At 42.1% G+C, this 23,814-nt stretch overlaps 1 protein-coding gene across 1 annotated transcript in view; it reads left to right on the top strand.

The window, feature by feature from the left end:
- The window catches only part of SORCS3 (sortilin related VPS10 domain containing receptor 3), a 238,111-nt gene that overhangs the window by 12,070 nt on the left and 202,227 nt on the right, over positions 1-23,814 (top strand). The window contains exon 2 of the mRNA XM_030030909.2: positions 9,734-9,801. Coding sequence (XP_029886769.1) covers positions 9,734-9,801 — 68 coding nt within the window. The remainder of the gene's footprint in view (positions 1-9,733; positions 9,802-23,814) is intronic.

Genomic DNA, 23,814 nt, shown 5'->3' with positions numbered 1-23,814 from the left:
GTTCCTGGGGAGAGAGAAAATCTTTTGCCCATGCTCTGTTCAACACCAATTATTTGAGTTGTTAATTGGAATCTGAGGAAGATCAGTAATATTTCTATATGTATATGGACATATGTGGGGGAGGGGAAGGGAGATGGTGTGTGTGTGAGAGAGGAGTGAGAGTTCCAGAGTAGAGCCTGGAGTCTGAAATGGAAGAACAATAAGCAGCCTGAATTTTCTTGAAAAATCAGCTTTATGGGAACTTTTTTCTCTTTTCCTTTCAGAAATGGCTTAGACACAAAATTCCCCACATAGTTTAGTTTCCTTTATGGAACCAGTCAGTCTTGCCTTCAGTCCTCAAGGAAAGCCCTTACCTGTCCTGGCAGTTTATAACATCTCAAAGGGCTGTGCTGTCTCACCTTCTGTCAAACTTTTTTTTTTTTTTTTTTTTTTTTAATTGAGTACTATTCTGTGAAGGCAGTGTACCCACGCTTAAGAGTTCAAGTCATTCCTTCTTTTCAGGTCTCCATGTCAGAAGCTTTAAATGGCCCTTCAGCAGGTATGTAACTCCACAGACTTAAATTGCTGCACAAAATCTGCTGGTTCACAGATGGTATCAGGAGATAATTGGAACAAGAACTGAGCTAGCAAAGTAACTGGGGCCTTTTTTCATTTTCTTCTTGAACTTAGGTAGAGATGTGCACACAGCAGCTTTAAAAGGAAGACAGAGAATGGGAAAAAAAGATAAAATTAAATTTCTCAAGGCTTTGGTGGAGCCTTCTTAGCAAAGGGAAGAATTGGGAGATATGATCCAGCATGGGTTGCTGAATCAATAAAAATAAATTATGAGTTCTTTGCTATCACCTCTTATAATGTATGATAGGGGACCCTTAAATCATATCACTACCTGCCAGGAGAGATTGTATTTATGTTTAACTGAGTTACACAGAGATAAAGCTGAGGCTTCTGTTATTTTAAGCAATCTAGATGTCTTTTTTTTTTCTGGTGGGAATGTGTGTTTATGTGCAGCAAGGCCATCCTGAAGAGCTGGGAAAGATTCTGTGGAGAACACTGTGCCTTCTCAGGGAGGTGGGTCAGATAACCTGGGGGTCTTTTCTGTCTCTGACTTCTCTTACCAGTGCTACTCACAAGCTGCTGATAGTATTGGTGTGTCCACCCTCCCCTCCACACTGTTTATTTGTAATGGTCTGGAATTCTACTTAAATGTCTCCTGTGTTTTATTGCTGTCCTTAAAAAGGTGACTAATTCACCACACCTTTCCCAGGCACTATCTCCTGATGCTGTGTGGCTAATAATTCTAATAATACTTAGCTTTTACAGAGTGATTCCCTGCCCCCCCCTTCAGAGTGGACAAAGCTTTATGATCTGACCTGGTAGCTCTGTTTAGGGCTCTACTGCAGCCTCTGGGGCAGAATGCAGCTGCTCTTTAAGAGCTGATAACATTGCTGGAGGCCTTTCTTTTGTTTCTTTAAGAAGGAGGTGTTAAGAATGTGGTTGTAATTTTTTTTGTGTGGGTACTAAAGGTAAGCATGTAGGTGTGCAGGAGTTATATTTGCTGAAACTGAGGCAGGATTTACTTTTTTTTTTCTATTTCCTTGGAAAAAATGTTACGTGATAGATATTGTCAAATTTTTAATATGTAGGGGGAGATGGAAGAGCAATGTGGCTGACTTGCAGACGCTACACACCTAGAGGCTATGAATATCCCTCATTTGGGTGATAATTGGAATCTGTGCTTTGAGGGGAGGAGAATCTGATTTCTTTTCTCATGTTATTGTAAAACATAGTCAGATTCCTTTTCTGAGTCCTGGAGGCATTAGTCATTGCTTTGGTAGCGGTGTTATTCAGCTGCATTCACAACCATGGCATGGACATCTATGTGCAAGGCACCTCTGAACATATCCTAAATTACAGTCCCTGCACCGAATATGTTTAAAACCAAAAAGCATGAGAGACCCTGTTGGGTTCAATTCAAAATTCTTTCTAGATTTGTGTCAGCCCAGAAAGGTAAATCCATGACACTGGAAGAGGTGTCTGTCTTAGTGTTGATGCCAGTGGGTACTTTTCCTCTGACAGGGTGGGCTTGCCCTTGAATTCCCAAAGCAGAGAACCAATATTCAAGAACCCTGCCCTGCTCCTGCTAGTAATTGTGTGGGAGGAGGGAGTTGGGCTTTCCAGACCTGGCTCTTTCTGCAGAGCACCATAATGGTTTTGGTTTTTCCCCCCCTCAGATTCTGTTCATTCACTACAAGCGCTGTAAATGAATTTCAGGGAATTTCAAACTGCTGCTTACATCAGGAGGGTTCTTTTGTGAAGATAATGGGACCCGTCTCCAGGGTCCCAGGGGATTCCATGGGAAGACTTCTCCAGCTCTGGCTCCTACTTATTCTGCTGCCTCATTTACATTGAAAGGGAGGAAGACAGGGGACAGAAAGAGCATACCGTAGTAGTTTTCATACTGGAAAGTGAAAAACAACACAGGCAAAGGAGGATTAAAGGAGAATATTTTTCTTTTAGTTACTGGTTCTTGTTTTGAGGACAAATTTGACAGTCTCAGCTGTTCGGAGATCACAAGTTCACTGGAACATGTTTTGCTTTTGTGTGTGATCTTGGGACTTGTCTCTTTCAATTTCAGAGGGTTCTTTTGCCTGCACTGCCTGAAGCCACCCACAGATCATTTTTATCTCTCTAGAGATTTAAAAAAAAAAAAAAAAAAAAAAAAAAAGTCCTTTGCTGCTGCTTAAGTTGGCATCACTTTACTCTTGCACAAGTGTTGCTCTGATTTCCAGCGGGCAGGATTTGGCCTCTGCTTGTTGTCAGTACCTCTGTTGTTTTCTTCTCGTGTCTTAGGATGTGCTATTCCTTAACTGCTAGTATCTGGAGATATGTTTTCTTCAGCTACGCTCACCAGGCAGGGGAAAAGAAGGTAGATTGGTATTTAAGGTGTATGTGTTCTTTTTTTTGCTAATTGTTCTGTTACTGTGGGTGAACTTGGATTGGCACTTTATCTTCCAGGTGATGCTTCTTAGCTTGAATTAACTAAATGTATTGAAGTAGATTATTTCAGCTATTGTTAAATTCCTGGATGGAGACTCTTTTTCAGCATAAAGTGGTCTTTAATTTGATTTTTCTGATGTATTTGCAAAGTGAGTTGAACCAAACTCTTAGAAGTTGATTTGGATTCTTTTTCCTGAGTGTTCCCATGTAGGGAAACACTTAATCTCTCTCTGCCTCTGGTTCCTCATCAGGAAAACAATGATGACATTACTTGCCTTGCTTCACAGTGGTGAAGCTTGCAGAATCTGTTAACACCTGTGGAATTTAAATTCCTCATCTGGGACCTTTGTAATAATGCTGTATGCTTCTCACAACTAGAGATGGCACTCTTGGGTATTGGCAACTGCACTTAGACCTCCAGGGTAAATGAGAATGGTGATGTTGTGTGGTGTGATCACATATATGCATGTGTACGTTTTTGAGGCTGTATTTGTGTGAAGTGATTTTGGTGGGACAAGGGTTATGTAGTGATTGTTTTTGAGACCACTGTACCTTGATCTAGGAAAATACTTGTACTGGAGTGGAGTTAATTTTCTTCAGAGCAGCCCATGTCATGCTGTGTTTTGAATTTTTCACTAAACCAGTGTTGATAACACACCAATGTTTTAGGTATAGCCGAACAGTGCTTCACGGTGTCGGGTTTTCTGTTTCTCACTCTACCTGCCCTAGGAGTAGGGTGGGGGCAGTCAAGAACTTGGGAGGGGGCATAGCTGGGAGAGCAGACCTGAACTGGCCAAAGAGGTATTCCATCCCATATAATATCATCCTCTGCAATAACAACTGTGGAGTAATCTTTCCAAAGTAGCTGTTGTTCAGAGACTGGCTTTGCATTGGTCTGCTGTGGGAGGCAGTCAGTGACTGCCTTTGCATTGCTTGGTTTTTTGTTTCTTTTTCCTTTTTCCTTCACTTATTAAACCGTCTTTGTCTGGAATTACAAGTTTTTCTCACTTTTGCTCTTCTGGTTCTCTCCCCCATCCCCCTGGGGTGGGGAGAGAGCGCGGGTGTCTGGGTGGGTGCTTAGTTGCTGGCTGGGGTCAACCCACCACACACTTGAGCACAAATGTATATTGAGCATGTTAATGGTCCTCTTCCCATCTTCTGAGTGTTTATGTGGGGAAAATTAGGCTGATATCGGTGGCTTTTGCCTGAATTAGCTTTGAATGCTGAGATTATATGAAAGACCACCTTACTTAGCAAATTTGTCACCCTGAATAGCTCCATGAGTTTGTTGATCAGTTCATCTTTAATTATTAACTTTGTCACTTAAAAAACACCACCACAAAAAAAAAAAAAAGAAAAAAGAAAAAAAACAACCAACCAAAAAACCAAAACCAACCAAACAAAAAAAAACCCAAAAGAAACAGCTAGGGACCTCCATAGAGCAGTGCTGCTGGCTTTTAGGTCCCAGAGCATTTTAAGCCAATTTACCTTCAGCTGTGAGCAATTTACTGATACTGGTTCTCAGTAGCCTGTGGTTGTTCACATTTTAAATTTACTTGTTAGGTGCTGTTGCTCTCATATGGATTGGGGAAAGGCAGATGAAAATTGCAGACAAGCTTCCTGTGGCTGGTGTGGCGGGGAGAAAAGGTTGCAAACATCCCAGAAATCGGTCTGTAGGCAGGAAATGGAGACCCCAGCGTGCCAGAGCAAGTGAGCAGAAAGCTCTCATTTTTCACATGTAAATCTGTCTGTGATCTCTTTGTTGTGCTGTGCACTACCCAGCGCTCATCCCTTTGCTCATTATTAATTACACTTGGTAAATATGTGGACAGGGCTACTGATGAGTTGTGTTAATCTCTGTGCTGATATAGCAGGATTGCTTAGAGAGGAGATGAATCTCATGAAGTGAATCAGTGCTGGCCTTTCAGATGTCTACCTGAAATGATCACCTACCCTCTTTGGCTGCTGTGCTCTTCTCTCTCCTGTCTCTAATATGACCGTTGCCGGATACAGGAGCATGACTGCCTTTGATGTGGCACATTTTGGTTGTTCTGAAGTTCATTGTCAACTTGCTGAAGGAACTGCAATGCCTTTACACTCTAATTTGTGGGAAACAGAGTTATATATTCCATTGTGGGGTATATGCAAAGCACTTTGCCAGTTTAGAATTGGCAAGATCTGGAGAAGGGTTTAATGAACTAAAGTAATTTTCCTTCAGAGTAAGATTTTATGGGCATAAAAGATTGTTACGCCACCAAATACTCTGAAGAACTTCTGAGCACTTTTGTGATTTATGGACTCAGAGATTCCTAATAATTGGCTGAACAATAAGGATCCCTTCAGGGATGTGCTTTCAAGATGGAATGAAACCTGGGCTACTGTTTCTGGTTATATTTTTTTTTTTTCTGCTTTCGTGCCAGCCAAGTTATGTCAACACTCAAGGCTGCTGGATTGGGCAGTCTTGGAGACTTGCTGGCCTGATTTTAGAGAAGCTGTCCATCATATTAAATCTGGATTTAGTGGTTCAGTATACTATACAGCATGATGGTGGGATTTCTCACCAGAGATTCTTAATCCGTAGTGTAGTATAAAGGCATTGAAGATAAATAATTGGCAGGGATTGGCATTTTTGTCATGCAAGCCTTATAGCAGGGTATTCAGCAGACAGTGTAGTTTCTGCAAAACAAAAACATATGGACTGTGGAGAGGTGTGTGTGTAAAAGTGCATAACAAAATTCTTGCAGGACTGGAGCATCACTTGTTTCCAAAGGAAATATATTTTTTCTGATTATGCTTTCTCCATCCGCACTTCTGTCCAGAAAACCAAAACAGTTTATTGAATTATTCAGGTCATTTAGTTTTGTGTAAGCTCAGCTTGAAATTGCATTTTCCAGAGGGTTTGTATTGCCTTAAAGGAGTAGTAATTCAGCCTGGCCTATTTCCTCACTCTGTCCTAGAGGCAGGTTTTCCCTTTTTTCATTCTCAACCAGATTAGCTGCTTGGTGCCCAGAGGGACACCTGCCTGTGGGGTGTCCTGGGAAGCACAGTGTAGCTGTGTGGAGCCTGGCCCATAGGAGACAGGGGGAAATTTCACATCTGAGCTGTATTCCCTGGAGTAAGCAGTATGACCCCGGACAAAAATGAGTTCAGCATTGAGCTGACTTGAAATTAATTTTGGGGAGATTGGTTTGATGAACAGAAACAGTTTAATTTGGCACTATAAGGGTGTTTTCTTTATTTTGATTAAAGAATGCCTAAGTGTAAGTTTTTGCTGTTTCTGAATCAATATCACTTGGAACTTTTTTGGTTTTATTTCTTTTCCCCAGAGCAAAATGTTTTCATCTTAATTTAGGTTGAAGAGCAGGCATTTTCTATGGGGTGGCAAGTCTAGATTTCCCTCAGTTCAGGGGAAGAAAATGTTTATTTTTGTTTTGAAATAGCACATTAAATGTGAAATCTCCAATTTTCAATTGAATTCAGCTTTTAAAATGAAAACTGTCAAGATTTTCATACAAAATTACTCTGGCACAGAAAAGCCACGGTTATTTGTTAGTGTTGACAAAAACAAGCTAAGCTTCTTCAACTACAAAGTAGAAATCGGAATCAAATGTCTCAGCTTGAATCAATAAAGGTTTTTTCTCTTTCGTTGTTTTTTATGTTGTTGTTGTTTTTTTTTTTCCTCCCGTCAGAATTCAGTTTTGGAAAATATGTCCAATTTTCCTTATGTTTTGTTCCATTCTTTTTCAACAAAAGCATTCAAATAACAGAATGTCTTAGAAAATCTGGTACTTGCCCACATCTGCCCCTGATAGCCTTGCTTCTAGTTTCTTCTTAGCACGATTGGGGCAACATGATGTGGAGGCCTTAGAATAGCCTCTTGAAATGCTTTGAAGTTTCTTGTGCAACGCTGTGTCAAAAGCACCCCATGAAAACAACTCGGGAACCAGCTGTGCCTTTCGGGCTTTGATTTGTGTCTTAACCGCATGTGACACTTCCTTAGTAGTTACATTTGCTCCGCAGTCTCACGAGGCAGCGTTGTGGGGGAATACGCTTTCGCAGCTTTTCTTAGGAAGGTTGTGTGTTCAGCCTCTCCGATCCTCTCTGCTTTTCAAACTCCCAAACCATTGCAAGAGTTGCCTTTATTGAATCTGAAGTGTCTTGTCGCAAAACCAAGCAGGGACAGGGTGGAGGCCACCTGGGGTTGTGGTGCAAGAGTGTTGCCTGGCCTGGGCGTACACGGTGAGTGATTTTTATGGACAGGTTGCTGTAGGTGACTGTACTGCATATTACCATTGCCTCAGGCAACTCCTGCTATTTCCTGGGACCCTTTGTGAGATTTCACTGCACAGAGAAGCTCATGCTTTTGCTTTCCATGCATTAACAACAGGCAGAGCTGGATTTTTGTTAGTCATCCTGGGCGAAAATCCAGAAAAGCCATACTAAACAACATGCTTTTACTTTGGATTTATACCCAGGAGCTGAGTAGGATTCAACCCACTCCTGTAAAGCTGGTGTTATCCTGTGGTTTGCAGGGTTTATAATAGATAAGTGACATTTTCAAAAATATAGGGCATAGGAGATCTGGGGAGAGGCACACAAAGAGCTGGGAGGGTATGGATGCTGCCTTTAGTTGTAATTGCAGCTTAAGGTCAAATTACTCTGTTGAAATTTGACCAGGACACGGAGATTTTATTTAATACGTTTAGGGCTGGATCCAGGATCCACTGAACTCAGCAGAAGTCATCCTGCTGTATTCAGTATGATTAGGCTCTGAAACTGGAAAACTAACTTTGTGAAACGTCACCATAGTTGTGAGCAATAAGAAGGGTGTCATTTCTGGCAGGACAGGGCTTGTGCTGTGGTGCATGGCTTCCTAGAGATGCTTGAGATATGTCCTGTCTGAGCCCCTGTGCGAATATAGGGAACATCCTAAAAATGTCACTCTCATCGGGTTTTAGCTGGGAGCAGGCTGCACTGCTTCCCTCAGTTGGCGTAAGGGGAGGAGATATACAAACCTTGGTTACTGCAACTTGCAGCTGGCTCTTCCCCTTTTGTGTGGGAAGGTGTGCACAGAGTTTAAGTTGCGATAAAAAGGATATTGTCCTTATTTCTGCACTGCACAGCATCAGTTTAGGCTGACATGGGCTCACATATGCTGACTCAAATCTGCCTGGCAGGTTTCTTTTCACACCCTGCTGGAAGCAGCTTGGCTTTTATCTTCCTCCTAAAGGTCTCTGCGTGGGGAAATAAAGGGACAAAATGCAATCGGGGACAAGGAAAGTGAATCCAGTAGAGAGAGGAATGCTCAGAGCATCTATTCTAAAGCCATTAAGTTGGGCACTGACTGCATAGTCACGTACCAAGGTCCCTTACAATTTGAACAGGTCTCTTCCCGGTGTTATGCTGACAGTAGCTGACTGCTGCAGCCATTGTGATATTGATTAATCCTTTGGCATTTTTCTGCAAAGCTTTAAACTCCTCACTCAGCAGCCTTTCAGCTGGGAAAACCAAATGAAAGGTGTGGTGGGTCCCACCGCTGTGGGAGGAGAAAAAGGGAGGGAGATGTGGCTTTGTAGTAGAAAAGATTCTTGTTGCATAGGAAAACATTAATGAACTCAACCCTTTGTGTCACATCTCTCATTTGGACCTATCTTTTAGCCAAACTGTGATGAGGCTCATCCCATAAGAATCCGAGGGAATGAACTGTGTGACATTAGTTATGCTAAAAAAGCAAGGATCAGATGCTCAAATGCTCTTAACTTCCACTGAGGAACCTCTATTCTTTCTGCAGAAGTTCCCGTCCCATCTGAGCCTGGGAGTTTGCACAGAGGCTCACAGGTTATTGGAGCGCAGAGCTGCCTTTCTGGGAGAGAAGGGCATTGGGCAATGTAGCTGGTAACTAGGACGATTACATTTACCTGTGAAATCTGAGATCAGAGCACCAAGGATATCGGAGGGAAGTTATATTCCCCTGTGGTCCCCCATGTACTGCTTAACTCCTCTCTCCTCCTACCTCAGTTTTGCAAGGGCATGACTTGGGAGTGTTCATGGCTCGCCAGAAAGTCAGTCAGTGGGTCCTGAAGGCTATGACTCTCCTTGAGCACTAAAGATACAGCTGAAGTTTTGTCTTGCTCAGTGTCTAAGCTGAATGTCACGCTCTGCATCCCTCTCTTTTACTGCGGCAGAAAGGTGATAGATGACATGTGGAAATTCCCATGCTCCTGGAGTCAGTGACAGCAGATAGAGAACAGCAAAGCTCATTCTGGGCAAAATGGACTGTTTTGCTGGATGGGGATCTTCATAAACAAAATTGCCAATTCTTTCCATGTAGACTCACCAATTTGTGGTAGCGCTTTGAGAAACACGAAAAGTCGACTGTAATTTCCGATTGGGCTGTTGAGTTAACAAGGGTGCATCTGATTCCATCCCTGACCTTGAATAACCATAGTTGTAGGGAGGGCAGCTCACAATGTTTGATTTATTCCTGTTAGCATGTTTTATTTCAAATGCAAAACATTTTGAGATTAAAATAAATGTTACTGCTTACATGATGCATTAAGCTAATGTTTTGGTTTTTTTTTTAAACTAACTTGATCCTATAATACCGCAACTTTAATGGATAAATGCTAAGCTCTCCTTTGGGTTATTTCAGATGCCTTCTGTATTGTTATACAGTCTAAAGGAAAACTCTTTTTTTTCTCTTTCTTTTCCCTTTCTCTTCCCCACCCCCCCGTAGGTGATTCTCATTCTGACAAAGCTCTACGACTTCAACTTGGGGAGTGTTACAGAGAGCTCACTGTGGAGGTAAGTGGATTGTAGAAATCACAGCAACTGGCATGGAGGGGTTGCACTGTGTCCCTTGTAAAACTGGAGGCTGAGCAAGGTGTGTATCTGAGTTGATCAGGGGAGGAGGTAGGAGGGAATCTGAGATAACTAGAGTTGCTTTTTGGAAAAGGGACATGTGATTAAGAACACATTGCTTTAATGAAGTGGGGTCTGCAACAAGAGGGTTTCTTGATGTACGGGCACTTCCCTCGTACACAGAGGAGCTTGATTTCATTCTCACTTTTGAGTGTCCTTAGACAAGTCTCTTCATTCCTCAGGGTCTCTGCTGTGAGGCTGGCAATGAGAATGGTCTCTACAGATGGTACATGCTTGCTAGAACAGTGTCCAAGATGGTATACAACAGTGCATGATATAATCTTAGCTGATCTTAGCCACGTTCCTCAGTCCCGTGAGCCGAGATGGTCATCTTGGCAGTGAATCTGTGTTGCCTTGGGCTGTAAGGACAGTAGCCACTAAAGGACTAGAGATATTATGGTGAGGTACTGGTGTCTTCTCCGCTGTAGATAGATTTGGATGGTGTCATGTACCTGCCATGCTCCTAGTCTGGCGTGGGAGATGGAGTGTCCTGGCCTGGGGAAGCACACTGCTGGACAGAGTGCATGTTTTTAAGTATGTGTGTGCGTTTAAAATAAATAAATAATAATAAACCCCACCCCCTCCAACTCACCCCTATAAACAGTCCAGTTCCTTGATGTCTGAAATCACCGATAGTTTCTACCTGCTGGGAATTGCTCTTCCTTCTAACATGCTGTGTGTGGTGTGGAAAGGGTATGCCTTTAACAGAATTGTTATTAGATGGGTTTTTTTACCCTAAGGACAAAAAAAAAAAAAAAAAAAAAAAAAAGGCAGCCAGGGGTTGGGGGAGACCAAGTGCCTTGTGTCAGGTTTACCTGGTGCATTACAGGTACTGCGCAACCTGCTGAAAGTGTAGTTGGTGGAACTGTCAGTGCGTTGTAGTCATTGTTCCAGGCGTGAGGAGCTTCTTGCAGATGGTGTCTTGAACTTCTTTCTTCCCAGCTAATTTAAAAGCCCCTGTTTAGAGCAGACTTTGGGCACGGGCTGCAAATTTATTCCTGTTAATGTATTTAAGGGTTAATTGTTCAGTAGAGCTCTTAAAACTTCTCAACTTGAACAGCATTTCCAAAGCCTAATTGCGCTGTACCATGGTAATCTGCAAAAGTATAAATAACTGTGCAGCTAATAAGAGAGAACACAGTGATTTTCACTTACCCTGGTACTTTTCAAGGTATTAAAGCCTTAAAAAACTTTTGCTTCTTTACCTAAAAAGTACAAATGGCACTGTGATTGTACTTTAAACGTAATTGCCAAGCAATCTGCTCTGCATAAATAATGTAACAAGCAGGCAAATCATGTCCTAATACTGAACTCACAGCATCACCTGAGCTCTGCAGAAAGGTAATAGCAGCACCCCTTTTGGAGTTTTCCCAGATTGACAGAAATGTAGTTCATTATCAGTACAACTGAAGGCATCCAGTACTTGGTCAGCTGGGGAAACACACTCGTTTGTGAGTGTTTCACTGTGTTCTGGGACACTTCTGCATCTTTTCTGCAGTGAAATAGGGGCCAGTGTGGGGCCTAGAGACTCAGAGATGTTGAGAACTCAGAACCTCCTGGGTTGTCTTCCAAGGTCTGGGGGGAAACCTCAGGGTAAGATCTAGTAGGTAGAGCTCCTGGGCTCTAAACCTTAGTTTTTCACTTGGAAAATTCAGGATTAAGCCATGTTGTACTTCAGAGGGGAGTGTGGAGTCTCAGAGAGCCGCTATGAGTTTCTTTGAAAAGGACATTGTAGAAATGCAAACATACTAAGTGGAAGCAATAAGCCAAGAGAAAGACTCCTTTTCTCAGGATTTGCTGTTCTATTTGCCCATTAAGGCCTCTGAATCTTTGCATTATTTAAATTGATACTTTTCAATATTTTCTTTTAATTTTTGAGACCCTGAAAATTTTAAAAGGAGGATCTGTCTCTGCAGAGTGAATTTAAGCCTTCTGGCAATAGGTTTTCTTTCCTTAGTTACTTTTTGTAGACTCTCAAAGCCATCTCTGAGCCCCCAGAACTGATGTGTCACAAACTGAATGCAACTATCAAGTAATTATCAGAATGAGGTCTGGACATTTCCAGGAAGTTTTTTTTTTGTTTTTGTTTTTTTTTTTTTTTCTTTCTCTTCCTGTTTTCTGGGAATATGACACATCCTTTCTGCTAACCAGGAGCCCTGTCCATCCGAGCAGTGGTGCTGCGTGATATCTATTCTGAACACTTGGCAAACACAGTTGCTTCGACAAGAGAGGAGTGGCTTTTGTGGCAGAGAGCAATGAATCACAGAGCAGTGCTTCAAAGGATGCTAAGACAGAGCAGAGTGCAATGCAGTCTCCAAATATCATCTTGCCTCTGCCTGCTTCATGCATCAAAAGCTTCTTCTCAGTTCCCCTTGGGTTATAGCATGAGAGGCTTCTTTTAATGGAAAACTGAATTGCCATATAAGAGAAACTTCTAATTCCTGCATCTAAATACAAAGACAAGTAAATCAATAAGAAAACATCCTGAATGTAATTAAAAAAGGGAGTGAGAGCAAGAGAGGGAGAGAGGAGAATTAAAAGTTATGTTGGAAGCTGCTCCTATATCAGGCTGCTGTGAGTTTAGTCAGAGGAAATGCTAGTCAGCATTTGAATGCAGGAACACAGACATTGCTCTGATAAGTGAATCTATGCTTCTGGGGCCCAAAGAATCACAGAGAAGACCTCTATTGCTACTGAAGCAGCCAGCTTTGAAGTAGCCAGCTTCAAGGAAAAGACACCCACACCCACCCACTCACCCAGCCACACCCCTCCCCCATGTGAATGCCACGTCTCTTCTTGGTCACAAGAGATACCTGTCAGTTGTGGTTTGGAGTTTTGTTTTTCCCACCAAGTTGAGTGGAGGTGATCGTTTTCCTCCTGTGAAAGGAAGCTACTTTACTGCGTTTGTAGTAGTGATGGTGTGAGACATCAGAATTCGTGGAAAGAGGTCTTTTCATAGGTCAGCAAATATAATCTTAAAAATTATTTAAGCTTTTCAGGCATGCAAACCCTTCGTCAGTTCTCAGCGCCTAGCAAAATGTCTAATTGGGTAGTTGAGAATCTAGCTACATCCTGCCTGCTTTAAGTAAAAATTGGATTAAGGGTTGGACATATGCTTTCTGTAGAATTCAACCAGCGCCCCCACCCCCGCCAACTTCTCCATCAACAAAAGGAAAAGAGTTCTCCCTCTTAATGTGTAAACTTATATGGTTTTGATTTGAAGTGCTGTTGGAGCACCTCTAATACACAAACCCTCTGTAGGCCAGGGTCCCTGCGTCAAACTTCATTGCCCATGATGAACTGTAAGCACACAGGAATGATCTGTCATGAAATATGAACTTTCTTTGTAAAGAGTAGGGGCCAGGCTGCTTCACAGGCATTGTAGTCCAAGAAGGTATCTGTTGAACAGAGGAGAATAAGAGGGTTAGATATGCAAAATATGATGTCTGAAAGGCACCATTCACAACCAAGAGTTGAAGTTGGGTTTTTTTTTTTTGGCCTATTTTTCTGTTGAAAGTCTCATGCAAATTTTATTAGGAGGAGGAGGGAAGAGAAAGTCTATTCAATGGCTTATTTCTTCAAATGTGTATGTTCATAATACTTCCAGGTCTGACCATAGAAATTGTGATTGTGATAAATGGGTTTTGGTTTCAGGTGTATGTTGTGTTCAAATATATGGGGAGTTCTGTAGGTTGTATGGTAGGCAGTAAGTCCTTTCATTAGTTAATCTTGTTGCTGTCCAGTTGTTTCCCTCTTGTGTTGTGAGTATGAATAAACAGGAGGAATCTATCAAGCTCCTTTTCTTATTCTATGGGCCTTTTTGATTTCACAGGTTTTAGAAGCAAAGGAAGAGCCTTGTGAATGTTTTCTTGCTTGTTGCTAATCCTGTCTCCTTTTTAAGCTGTACAGTATTGAGATAGGGTTATGTGAACGTGACATTCTAGATAAGTATTTAATGTTGCTATTGTAATATTTAAAATGTTTTCAACTGTTTCAGCCAGCGTGGGTTGATCAGTTACTTCTGCTAAGGTAACTGGAATAAAAGTTTTTCCACTGTTGCCTTTTTTAGTATCCAGGAACAGTTATATTTATTTGGATTGCAGTAGCTAAAAAGATAGCCTGTATCCCAAGGGAGCTTTCAATCTCAGATGAAGACAAAGAGACAACAGGGTGATCCAGCAGACAGGAGAAGCGCGAGTTAGCAGGGCGGTATTTATGATCAATGCGATAGCCATGACTGCAACACATCAGCTAATTAGGCAGTGGGGAGTAGTTCAGATTTTCTTCCAAAGTGCAAGCACTTGCATGTGTCAGCTCTGAGTCCCTGCTACCATTTTACCCACCTTTGATGGGTCCCCTGGAGTTCCCCTCCTCTGGCTGTTGTCCCAGCTAAATTATCTGATGGTACATAATGCTGGCCCATGCATTAACCCATACTCAAAACCATGACTGAATCTTTCTCTTAAGAGGCTAAAATGCTGATGAAGGAATTTTTACATACAGTCCTTCATGTTTTCTTGTTTATTAACCAAGAAATTATGTTTCCATGGCAGCAGTCAAAAATCCCCAAGCATTTTTTTACTCTTGTGGCTGCTGTGCCCGAAGAGGTTTGTCTGTTGTCTTAGCCTCCATGTTGAGTTAAAAAAAAAAAACCCAAACTTTAAACTTTTTAATAGACACAGCTGCAAAACACAACAGCTGCAACTCCTCGCTTGGAGCTGAGAGGAGTAAAACTTCTCAGTTTGGTTGCAAGCTGCCTTATGTCTTGCCTTGCTCTTTCATTCAGTTCTGTTTGAATTACCAAAGGGCTTCACTCTGTTTCCTCCTATGTCCTTGCCTCTTAAGCCTCCCACAGTCTCCGGAGACCATCAGCATGGTCTAGCATGTCTAGCTCTAGCATTTGTTGCCTTTGCAAAGTTTCACAGCTCACACTGATTTCTGTGCCCTAGGTTCGCGTGTTGCACATGGAGCTGGCTTCAGATAGGGCGGCTCTGTAGGTGTGAAACGGTGAATGCTGTGTGAAATGCCATGTCTCCCCTTTGGGAACTGGGGCTTAGTCTCCTTGCTCCAAATGTAGCAGCCTCTAAGACGGGTGAGTAAGAAGGCAGGGATCAGGAGATTCAATAAGCCTGACTCAAATTTCCATATCATCCTTTGTGAAACAAGCTAAACCTGAAATAGGTCACGACATGGCCAGAGCTTCCTTAAAAGAATGTTTCTATCCTCAGTGGCAATGCATTATTTAGACTGTGGTGCTGAGAATGGCACCTTGTTTGTGCCACAACCTCTTGCTTAGTACTGGTCAGGCTCCACACTTTTTGCAATGGGGCATTGTAGTTTTTCTGGAATTTGCTGTATTGAAAAGCAGTCTCCAGACAGCCACCATGACCAGCTGATATCTCCCTGCAGGACTGTCAAATTTGATTACACTTATTGTTTTTCCCTTTTATGCTGACAACATGCATCTTAGATACATGTTATTTTCTGGAGGACTGTATTCAGCTGGTTTTCAAAGTAGTAATGCTTCCCATTATCACATCTTATTTGGCATTTTTTAGCAACACTGCAAAGTGCAGAAATCCTGTGCTGATGAGGAGAAGGGTTTCTTATATCTGCAATTAGTCATCAGAGCATGGAGGGAAGGAGCCAGCTGGGTGTGCAAGCACATCCCTGACCTCTCTTGGATTTGAAAACCAGGGTGCCCAAAAGTTTGGCATCTCCACTGTTGTCATTTGTTAGAGTGTCTAAATAGCCTAGCTTGATGATGGCTAGTTTTTTTCAGGCTATGGGAGCCACCTATCACAATCTTTGTGGCTGAGAGCTGCTAGGTGCAGACTATGTTTGCTGAAGAACCAAGGGAATAGGGAACTGCAGCAGATGACTGCAGTGTGAGATGAGAGCTGTTCCTCAGGGCTCCCAACACCCTGAGTTGCGGTTAGTGTGGGCCTTCAGCAGCATCTCAGAATAATGCAGTTCTTAACCTCTAGTATTCTTGCTGATTTGTCTTTTCCCCACAGTGGGTGATTCAGTTTATCCTGGCTCAGCACAGTCTGGCTGTCAGTCATAGATGCCATCCTGACATGGGAGCCAGACTTGAACTATTTGGGAGATGAACGGTAGCTGCATGTTGGCCCATTCCTGAGCTAGCTGCTGCCAAATGAAGATAGTGGCCATTTAATAAAGAGAAGTTCTTTGACCCCAAGAACTAGGTAGTCCCTAGCTGTGAATAATAGAAAATGCAGCATTCTTGAGCCAAGTGAAAATTTCTTCTTTGCTCTCATGGCTAAATTCCTGCATATTTAAGAGAAACAAGTCTTGTTCTCTTGCTCAGGCTGACATACCAGGTTTGGCAGAGGCTCCTGACATCTGTATTTGTCCAGCTGCACATGTGTTGCAACAGACATCAGAAGGTGGTCCTAGTTAATAAACAGGAGCAAGAGAGTGAGCTTTACAGGTGAGAATAGTTGTTGAGTATCAGCAAGGAGAGAAATTAATGGCTAAAGGGCATTGCATTAAGTTACACTATATGGATGCTAGGTGTTCACAAAAGGCTATACATACAATGGCTATTCTGTGCTCTTTTCATAACTGTTAAAAGCGATAAGGGGGTGGCTTAGTTTCTTCATGTTTTCTGGTTTAGGGGGGGTTATCTAACAAGAACGTTAGAAGTTGCTGGTTATCAGACAGTGATAACAATTGATCACCTTATCCCACTGTACAAATCAAGCCATTTGAAGTAACTATTTATGACCTGATTAAAAATGCTTTTCTGGTTTGAGGTAATTCATTACCCTTCCAGTTGTCGCTTTCCAAACACCTAAACAAATCTTTTATTGTGGACTTCAGGAAATGTACATAAGGGATTGTTTGGATTTGCTTGGTCTGTGTGTGGCTGAATATGAAGATCCATGGGAATTAATAAAAAAAAAAAAAAAGAAAAAGAAAAGAAGAAAAAAAGAAGAAAGAAAATTCAAGGAGTGGAACAGAATGAACCATAGGTTTAGCCCTCCTTGAATGTTCCAGACAGTCCCAGGTGGTGTCCAGAGCATACATTCTTTGCAGTTCAAAACAGAAGGAGATGCTGTCATTGCAACAAATGGATAATGTGAGTTAAAACTGTTTTAAATGTTTGTTTTGGGAACCAATCATGAAAATTAATAGGCTTATCTTAAATTCAGGGCTATGTTTTAGAGTTAGGTAAACTCAGTAATGATAATAAAAATAAGACCTCATTCTTTAATTCTGTATTTCATTCTTTAAGTATATGACTAACTTCTGGAGAGGTTTCATTTGTCTCCTTCCTTTTGCTTCCCTAGTTCTATTATATCCCACAGGATTTTCCACAAGGGAATACTAAGGTTCACATGTCTACTTTCTGATGGTTCCTTGCTTTAACAATCGATCGTGTTAATGTTGCCTCAGAGATTGCCTTGTTGGGGACCAAGGGGGGCAATGCAAAATCATGTGAAAAGTAGTAGCCCAGCAAATATGAGTCTAAAAGCCTTTTTATGTGTCTTGGGGTGGTGTGTAGATCGAAGTCCCACCTTTGCTTATTAAGATGCCTTAGTCATCTTGTTTCATGGAGCTCATTTGTCTTTTGTGAACCAGCCTTCTGGCTGGTCCATTTGTTGTGTCTCTTAATTGCTCCATCAATGACCTTTCTGTGGGGGCGGGGATATCATCAGACAGGGGACCTTTTGGATTTATTAATTTTTTGTTTGCCAAGAAAGCTCTGAGACTAATTGCCAAGACTTCCCAGAAGATATTAGTTTACAAATTTTAATGACACTTATGATTTATTAATGTGCTTCCCCCTGCATCTGCTCATCCCTATTCCTTGGTGGAATTCCTGCTGAATTGGAGAGAATTAATAAAAACAGAACTGCAGATGTAGTGGTGTTCTAGCTAGGCTGTTAATTAAAAAATTTTACCCGTATTCAGAGTGCTTTATTCATATCTGTGATTCTCTGAAGACAGAGATAAGTCTTGGCTTTGACTATGTTCTACCCCAGAATCTCGATTTGGTGAAGGTGTTGCATGGTGGTGGCACAGAGGTTCACATTTACGTGTGCGTGTAACTCACTGTTCGACATGTGCTACACATCCCCGCTCTGTGCTTCATTCACAGATCTTTTGCAGCTTGAAAGTGGGGCTGCTTTGCTGAAGTTGTTGACCTTCAGACATGTGGCTGTGGGAGGACTGGACTGGTCACTAATGATGGATGCTGCAGATATGTTTGTGTGAGGAATGTGTTCATTAAATAGGTCCAGAAAGCTCATGTGGTTGTACATCAGTTCTGATCTCATAGATAACTGGGTTATTGGAATGCTCCTGTTAATAAGTAGGCCTGGGTATTTTTGGATACATCTTGTTTTCTGGCTGGAGACAGGGAGGCAAGAAGAAAAGGCAATTTATCAAATTCCAAACTTTTTGAGGGAATGTTCTTAGGAAAAAGGTGGAATTCCAAATAAAATGTACAGAGGGCAAAAATGAGCTGTGTTTTGTTTTAATTTTCCATGTTTCAGGTAAGAGCTCCAGCCATCTGTCTTTTCCTCTCTCCCTCATAACTGTTGAATTATTTATACTCAGCAAAAGAGCTCCAACAGGAGAGACTGAGAATCTCTCCAGGGAGAGACTGATACTAATCTCTTGTGTGGAAGATCCAAGTTCAAGCCCTTGCTCTGAATAAGTAGAAAGGGAAGTGCTTTTTTATTCCACAAGTAATTAAATTGTGTAACTCATTGCTACAGGATGTTGTGAGGCAGAAATAATAAAAGTGTAAATGGATTTCAAAAGGGGATTCAATGAATTAATGGAGGATATTTCTGCAGGTGGCTGTTAAATGTGATAGTGTGGCAGTAGCCTGTGGCTTACATTAATTATTTTATGATATGACATTCAAGGAACAGACAGGTCTACAGTTTTTGGATCAGTGTTGCAGAAATGTCATCCATTTTTTGTTAACTGTTCTTCAGCAATGAGCTATTCATGCTTTAGGTGTTCTAATGGAATAGCTGGGATTGTGCTGGAAACATGATACACCACAGTATTTTAGTGGTTTGGGATTTGGAGATCCCTAAGTCAAGAGAGCTGGGGAAGTAGACCATGGGAAGAATCATGCTGTCTTTTCTCTTCCTTATACTTTTCCCAGAATATTCTGTGGCAGATTAGCAGGCAATACAAATTTTTTATCTGACCTATGGTGGCTGTCTTATTCAACCAAGGGATTTGAGTCTTTTACACCACAGGTAGGTTCTCCATCTGTTTCCCAACTGGTGGCTATCTTGGATGCAATCACATTTTCTCAGTAAAGCTATTTTATTGGACTAAAAGTATACTTTGTAGTTAAAAAAAAAACCACAATAAAAACCCAGGCTATCTTTGATGTAATTTAATTTTCCAGCCAGTCCTTTCAGGCACACAACTGGATTTGATCATCCTGACAATGGAAACTTAAACCTGTCCAGATCTCTAGTCTTTCCATTCCAGAAAACTAGATGATGGAATGGGAAATTTAGGGAATTTAATGCCAAAAGATGTTTCTGGTGTTGATACAATCATGAGTATCTCAGTGTGAAATGAAATCTATTATGGACAAAAAGAAGGTGTTTTAGGGAGCTGTAAGAATATGCTTGTACCTGTTTTTGCATCTTATATATGCTGTATTTAATATATTTTTTCTGTCCTTGTTAATGAATTTCTTCGATTACGAGCTCCTCAAGAAGGGAGATGTCCTATCTCATCAGAAATGAATTTTGAGGTCAGGTCATGTTCCCAGGCATTTATTCCTGGGGCTTTGGTGGGGAAGATCAGAGGAAGCTTTACCAAAAGTGAATGTGTTTTTGAAGCATCACAGTCCCTATAAAGTAGTCTTCTCAGGGATGGCAGGTAAAGTGTGTTTGTAGTGCTTTGCCTACTTGTTTAGAAAAGTGGCAAGGCAGCATTCAGGAGGGAGTCTGTAGCCAAGAACCTGCTGTTGCAGATCCTGTGGGTGTTGTGACTGTTGCTGCATCAGCAGAGCTGCATCTGTTAATAGGAATTGGCTATTCCATCTCTTTATCATTTGGAGCAGCAATTCCATTGCTCTCATTAGAGAGCTGCTCCTTTTGTTGAGTTATCTCATCTTACATTCTAATTAGATTTGGATGCCGACTGCAAAACTTTTTGCAGGAAGCCACACTTAAAGATGAATTTGTTTTGGCCTTACTAATGTCTTTTTCTGATCGCTTTTTACTGTGCAGAGGAGTTTTGTTGGCACAGATTAGTAGCGGATGCATTCAACGTGGATATGTGCCAATATTAATGAAAACCACACATTAAATTCACTTATAAATATGCAAATAGATAATTGCAAAATAGAACTTTCGTAATAAATTACATAAGAACTTTCATACTAGATCTGATCCAGTAGGACCTGGAAAGCCTGACAAGAGATGCCCAGAAAAGAATATGGTAAAAATCTTACAAAATTATGTGGTGTGGTAGGGTCTCTCCTAAAGCAAGTGGATGGAGCATCTCTCATATGAGGAAGGGCTGAGAGAGCTGGGACTGTTCAGTGTGGAGAAGAGAAGGCTCGGGGAGGGGGGGATCTCATCAATGTGTGCAGATACCTGAAGGAAGGGTGCAAAGAAGGCAGAGCCAGGCTCTTTTCAGTGGTTCCCAGTGACAGGACAAGAGAATGAATGGGCAGAAACTGAAACTTGGGAGGTTCCCTCTGAATTTCAGGAAACCTTTTTTACTGTGTAGGTGACCGAGCACTGGCACAGGTTGCCCAGGGATGTTGTGGAGTCTCCATCCTTGGACGTATTCAAAAGCTATCTGGACTGGTCCTGGGCAACCAGCTCTAGGTGGCCCCGCTTGAGCAGGGGGTTGGACCAGATGAGCTCCAGAGGTCCCTTCCAACCTCAACCATTCTGTGATTCTGTGAAGAATAAAGAAGCACTGGCCAAACATTCAGAACAAGTAGAAGAATTTGATTCTTAGGAGAACATGTAGTTAATCTGTGGATCTCCTTGCTGGAGCATGTTTTGGTAGGTAAAATTCACATGGGTTCAAATGTAGTCTTGATGAGTTTCTAGAAGCAAAAAAAATCTGTCATCAAGGATTACATTACATGCAAAGACTTCACCTGTGGCTCAGAAAGTCCCCTGGCCTCTGATCAGTTAGATAGAGATAGGCACTGCCGCTTACTCTCCAGGCAGTCAGGGCTGGATCAGGAGCCAGAAGGTTCTTGCACTGAAGAGTTTCTGTGTTGGTGCCACCTCATGGCTTGCTGTGAGATGTGGTTCCCCTATCCACAGTAAACCTAGGCTTTACATCAGCTTACATGATTTGTTTCTCTTTGAGTGAGCTGTTCTTTTCCTTTCTCTGCCCCTCTCCCTCCTCCCTCGACTTTTCTTTCCAATTAGGCTTGGGACCAAGTCATATAAATCTTTGATGCTTTGTACAGTGGCTGGTAGAATTTAGTACTTTAACATGGGTTGTGTCTGTTTATATTGGTGTTTTATTATGTTGTGGGTGTTTTTTGTTTTTTTTTTTCCCCAAATGCACTGCCATTTTATAATGGCTATAAATAATCTGAAGGGTGGAGAAACATTGTTAAAAAAAGTGCAACAAATCCTTCTATCTTTTAATCTGGTCTGTCTCTCTCATTATCTCTGTGGTATATTCATTAGGCTTCTAATGATGTTAATAAGTGCCCTGTATCAAGCGGTCACTTCTCCAAATAATATTTACAGAGGGCTACAGTCCCCCAGCCGGGAACGTAGTCTTTGTTTTATTTACTTACCACATGTTCTTCATCTGTGAAATCTGTCAGCCTGTTCTTTTACAGTATAAGCCTGACCAAGTAAAAATGAAAGCTCCTGTAAACTACTACATCATGGGAAGCTAGTGCATTTTTACATGTAGGATTTCTGCCTCTGAATTAAAACTGTAAAAGGTAGTGAGGCCATTCTGTAACCAGATTATTAGGACTTGTTTCTGGGTCTTTGATGGCCAGTTACTTTAAAGAATTGCCTCTGTAAATATTAGTAGTTGCTTATATCCAGTTATCCCTGAAGCCTGCTGTCCAGATGCCTGAATCTAGCAATAGGCTATCTGCAGGAGCTCAGCATTCAGCATCCTGCAAGTCTGGTCAGGGATGGAAATGTGGTGCTGTATTGGAATAGTTGAGGGACATTACCCCATGATAAATCTAAGAATATTGTATGGCATCTGTAACAGGACTCTTACATTTTCTCTTATGGATTTGTAGTCTAGCTCAGAGGATCTGTGAGGAAGATGATAACAGGAGACTGGTTACAGGAAGATGGCTGGGTTAATACAACCATTACTGCCAAGCCTTATCCCAAAGTCACGTAGTAGTTTTGCCCAGGGATGAGAGGTGCACTGTGAACTTTCCTGACTGTGTTCTGGTGCATTTAAGATGCAACTGTCTCCAGCTCCCTGTAACTACTGCCAGGAGTGCAGGGCTTCATAGCAGAGTTAGCTGGGCTGAATGGATGTGTGCAGCTCAGCTGTGCACCTTTACAGTCCAGGGTCTTGGCATGGACTCACAAACCCTGGGGTCTGAGTTCATACACTGTGCTGTGCAGGGGAGTGGGGCAGGCAAGCAATAAGCTGGGACTAGTACCATCTGCAATTACCAGTTTGCACAAGCCCTTGGAGGTTCAAAAGCCACCTGGCGAGAGGTATGCAGAAAGGAAGAGTGACCCATCACTGGAACGTGTTCAGGCCTTATTGGGGTCTGAAGCTCACAAGGAGTAATCAGCCCCATGGAAAGAGAAATGCACTTAGAGTCGGTCCTCTTGCATCTCTTTCTCTGAAATGTTAGAAATTGTAATAGTGATTTGCTTTGAGAAGGAAGCCTGGTTGTTGGTTATTGGTCCTGGAGGCGCAAGAGCAAGCAGCAGGTTCAGAGCAGTCAGGAACCGCATGGGGAAGAGTAGCCCGCGTACAGGGAATAGGTCCCAGGGCCTGGTTTTGGGAACAGGAGAATCATACAACTTCCATCAGCACCAAGGGATGTATGAGTTCCCTGAGGACTTCAGCAGACTATGATCCATCCATGGGTCTTGTGTAATTACTTCAGGGATCACAGACAAGCTGTTGACCTTGAGGTGCCCCAGACACAGGTCTCTGTAAAGGCGGTGTGTGGGAGGGCTTGTCCTTTCTTTGGGTTACTTGGAGCTGTAAGTGTGGCTGAGGAAAACCAAGGCAGTAAGATCATCTGTTAAAACGTAAGGTTTCAGATATAATGTTATATTACCATGGAGTAGTTAAAGCTACAGAGTAAGCAGCGGACCATGGTACATCATTCAGTGTGCCTCTAGCAGAGTAGAGAATAAATGTCCCATGGAAGATTAAAATCCCATTGGTTCTATTATCTGTAACCAATAAAGGTAAAAGGGATGTCTATGAGGAATACAGAGTTAACGCAGCACATTTAGCTTTGTACCCACAAGTGCGCATTTTGTATTTTGTACAAGGCACGGGAAACAAAGCAAGACAAGCTTTGAGGTTTTTTCTGGAAGAGTACATGGCAGGGGAGACTATGGTGGAGCATCTGCCTCTCTGAGGACTTGGAGGGTGGTCCGCACCAATGCTACCTCATCACAGGGTCTGAGGCACTTTAGTCACACCACCTGAGAAGTTTGTATCTTGTCCTATGGCATTTTAATGGCAATGAGCACAAGTCTGGCTATGTAACAGGACATGGCCCTGTTGTGTGGTGGGAGATATACAAGAAGCCCATATTTCCTCTTTGGAAGTTCTCCTTTTGTATAGTGATAGAACATGTGGTTTGTTTGGGGAACAGATGAGGGTACAGTTAAGTAGGCTGTGATCTAGCTTGGTTGTTTAGCTATATCTGATCCAAGCAGGGTGCATGCGCCC

The sequence above is a fragment of the Aquila chrysaetos genome, chromosome 11, assembly GCF_900496995.4.
Source record: "Aquila chrysaetos chrysaetos chromosome 11, bAquChr1.4, whole genome shotgun sequence".
Classification (NCBI taxonomy): domain Eukaryota; kingdom Metazoa; phylum Chordata; class Aves; order Accipitriformes; family Accipitridae; genus Aquila; species Aquila chrysaetos.
Note: the sequence above shows the minus strand (reverse complement) of the source record. Positions and strands in the feature narration are given on the sequence as shown.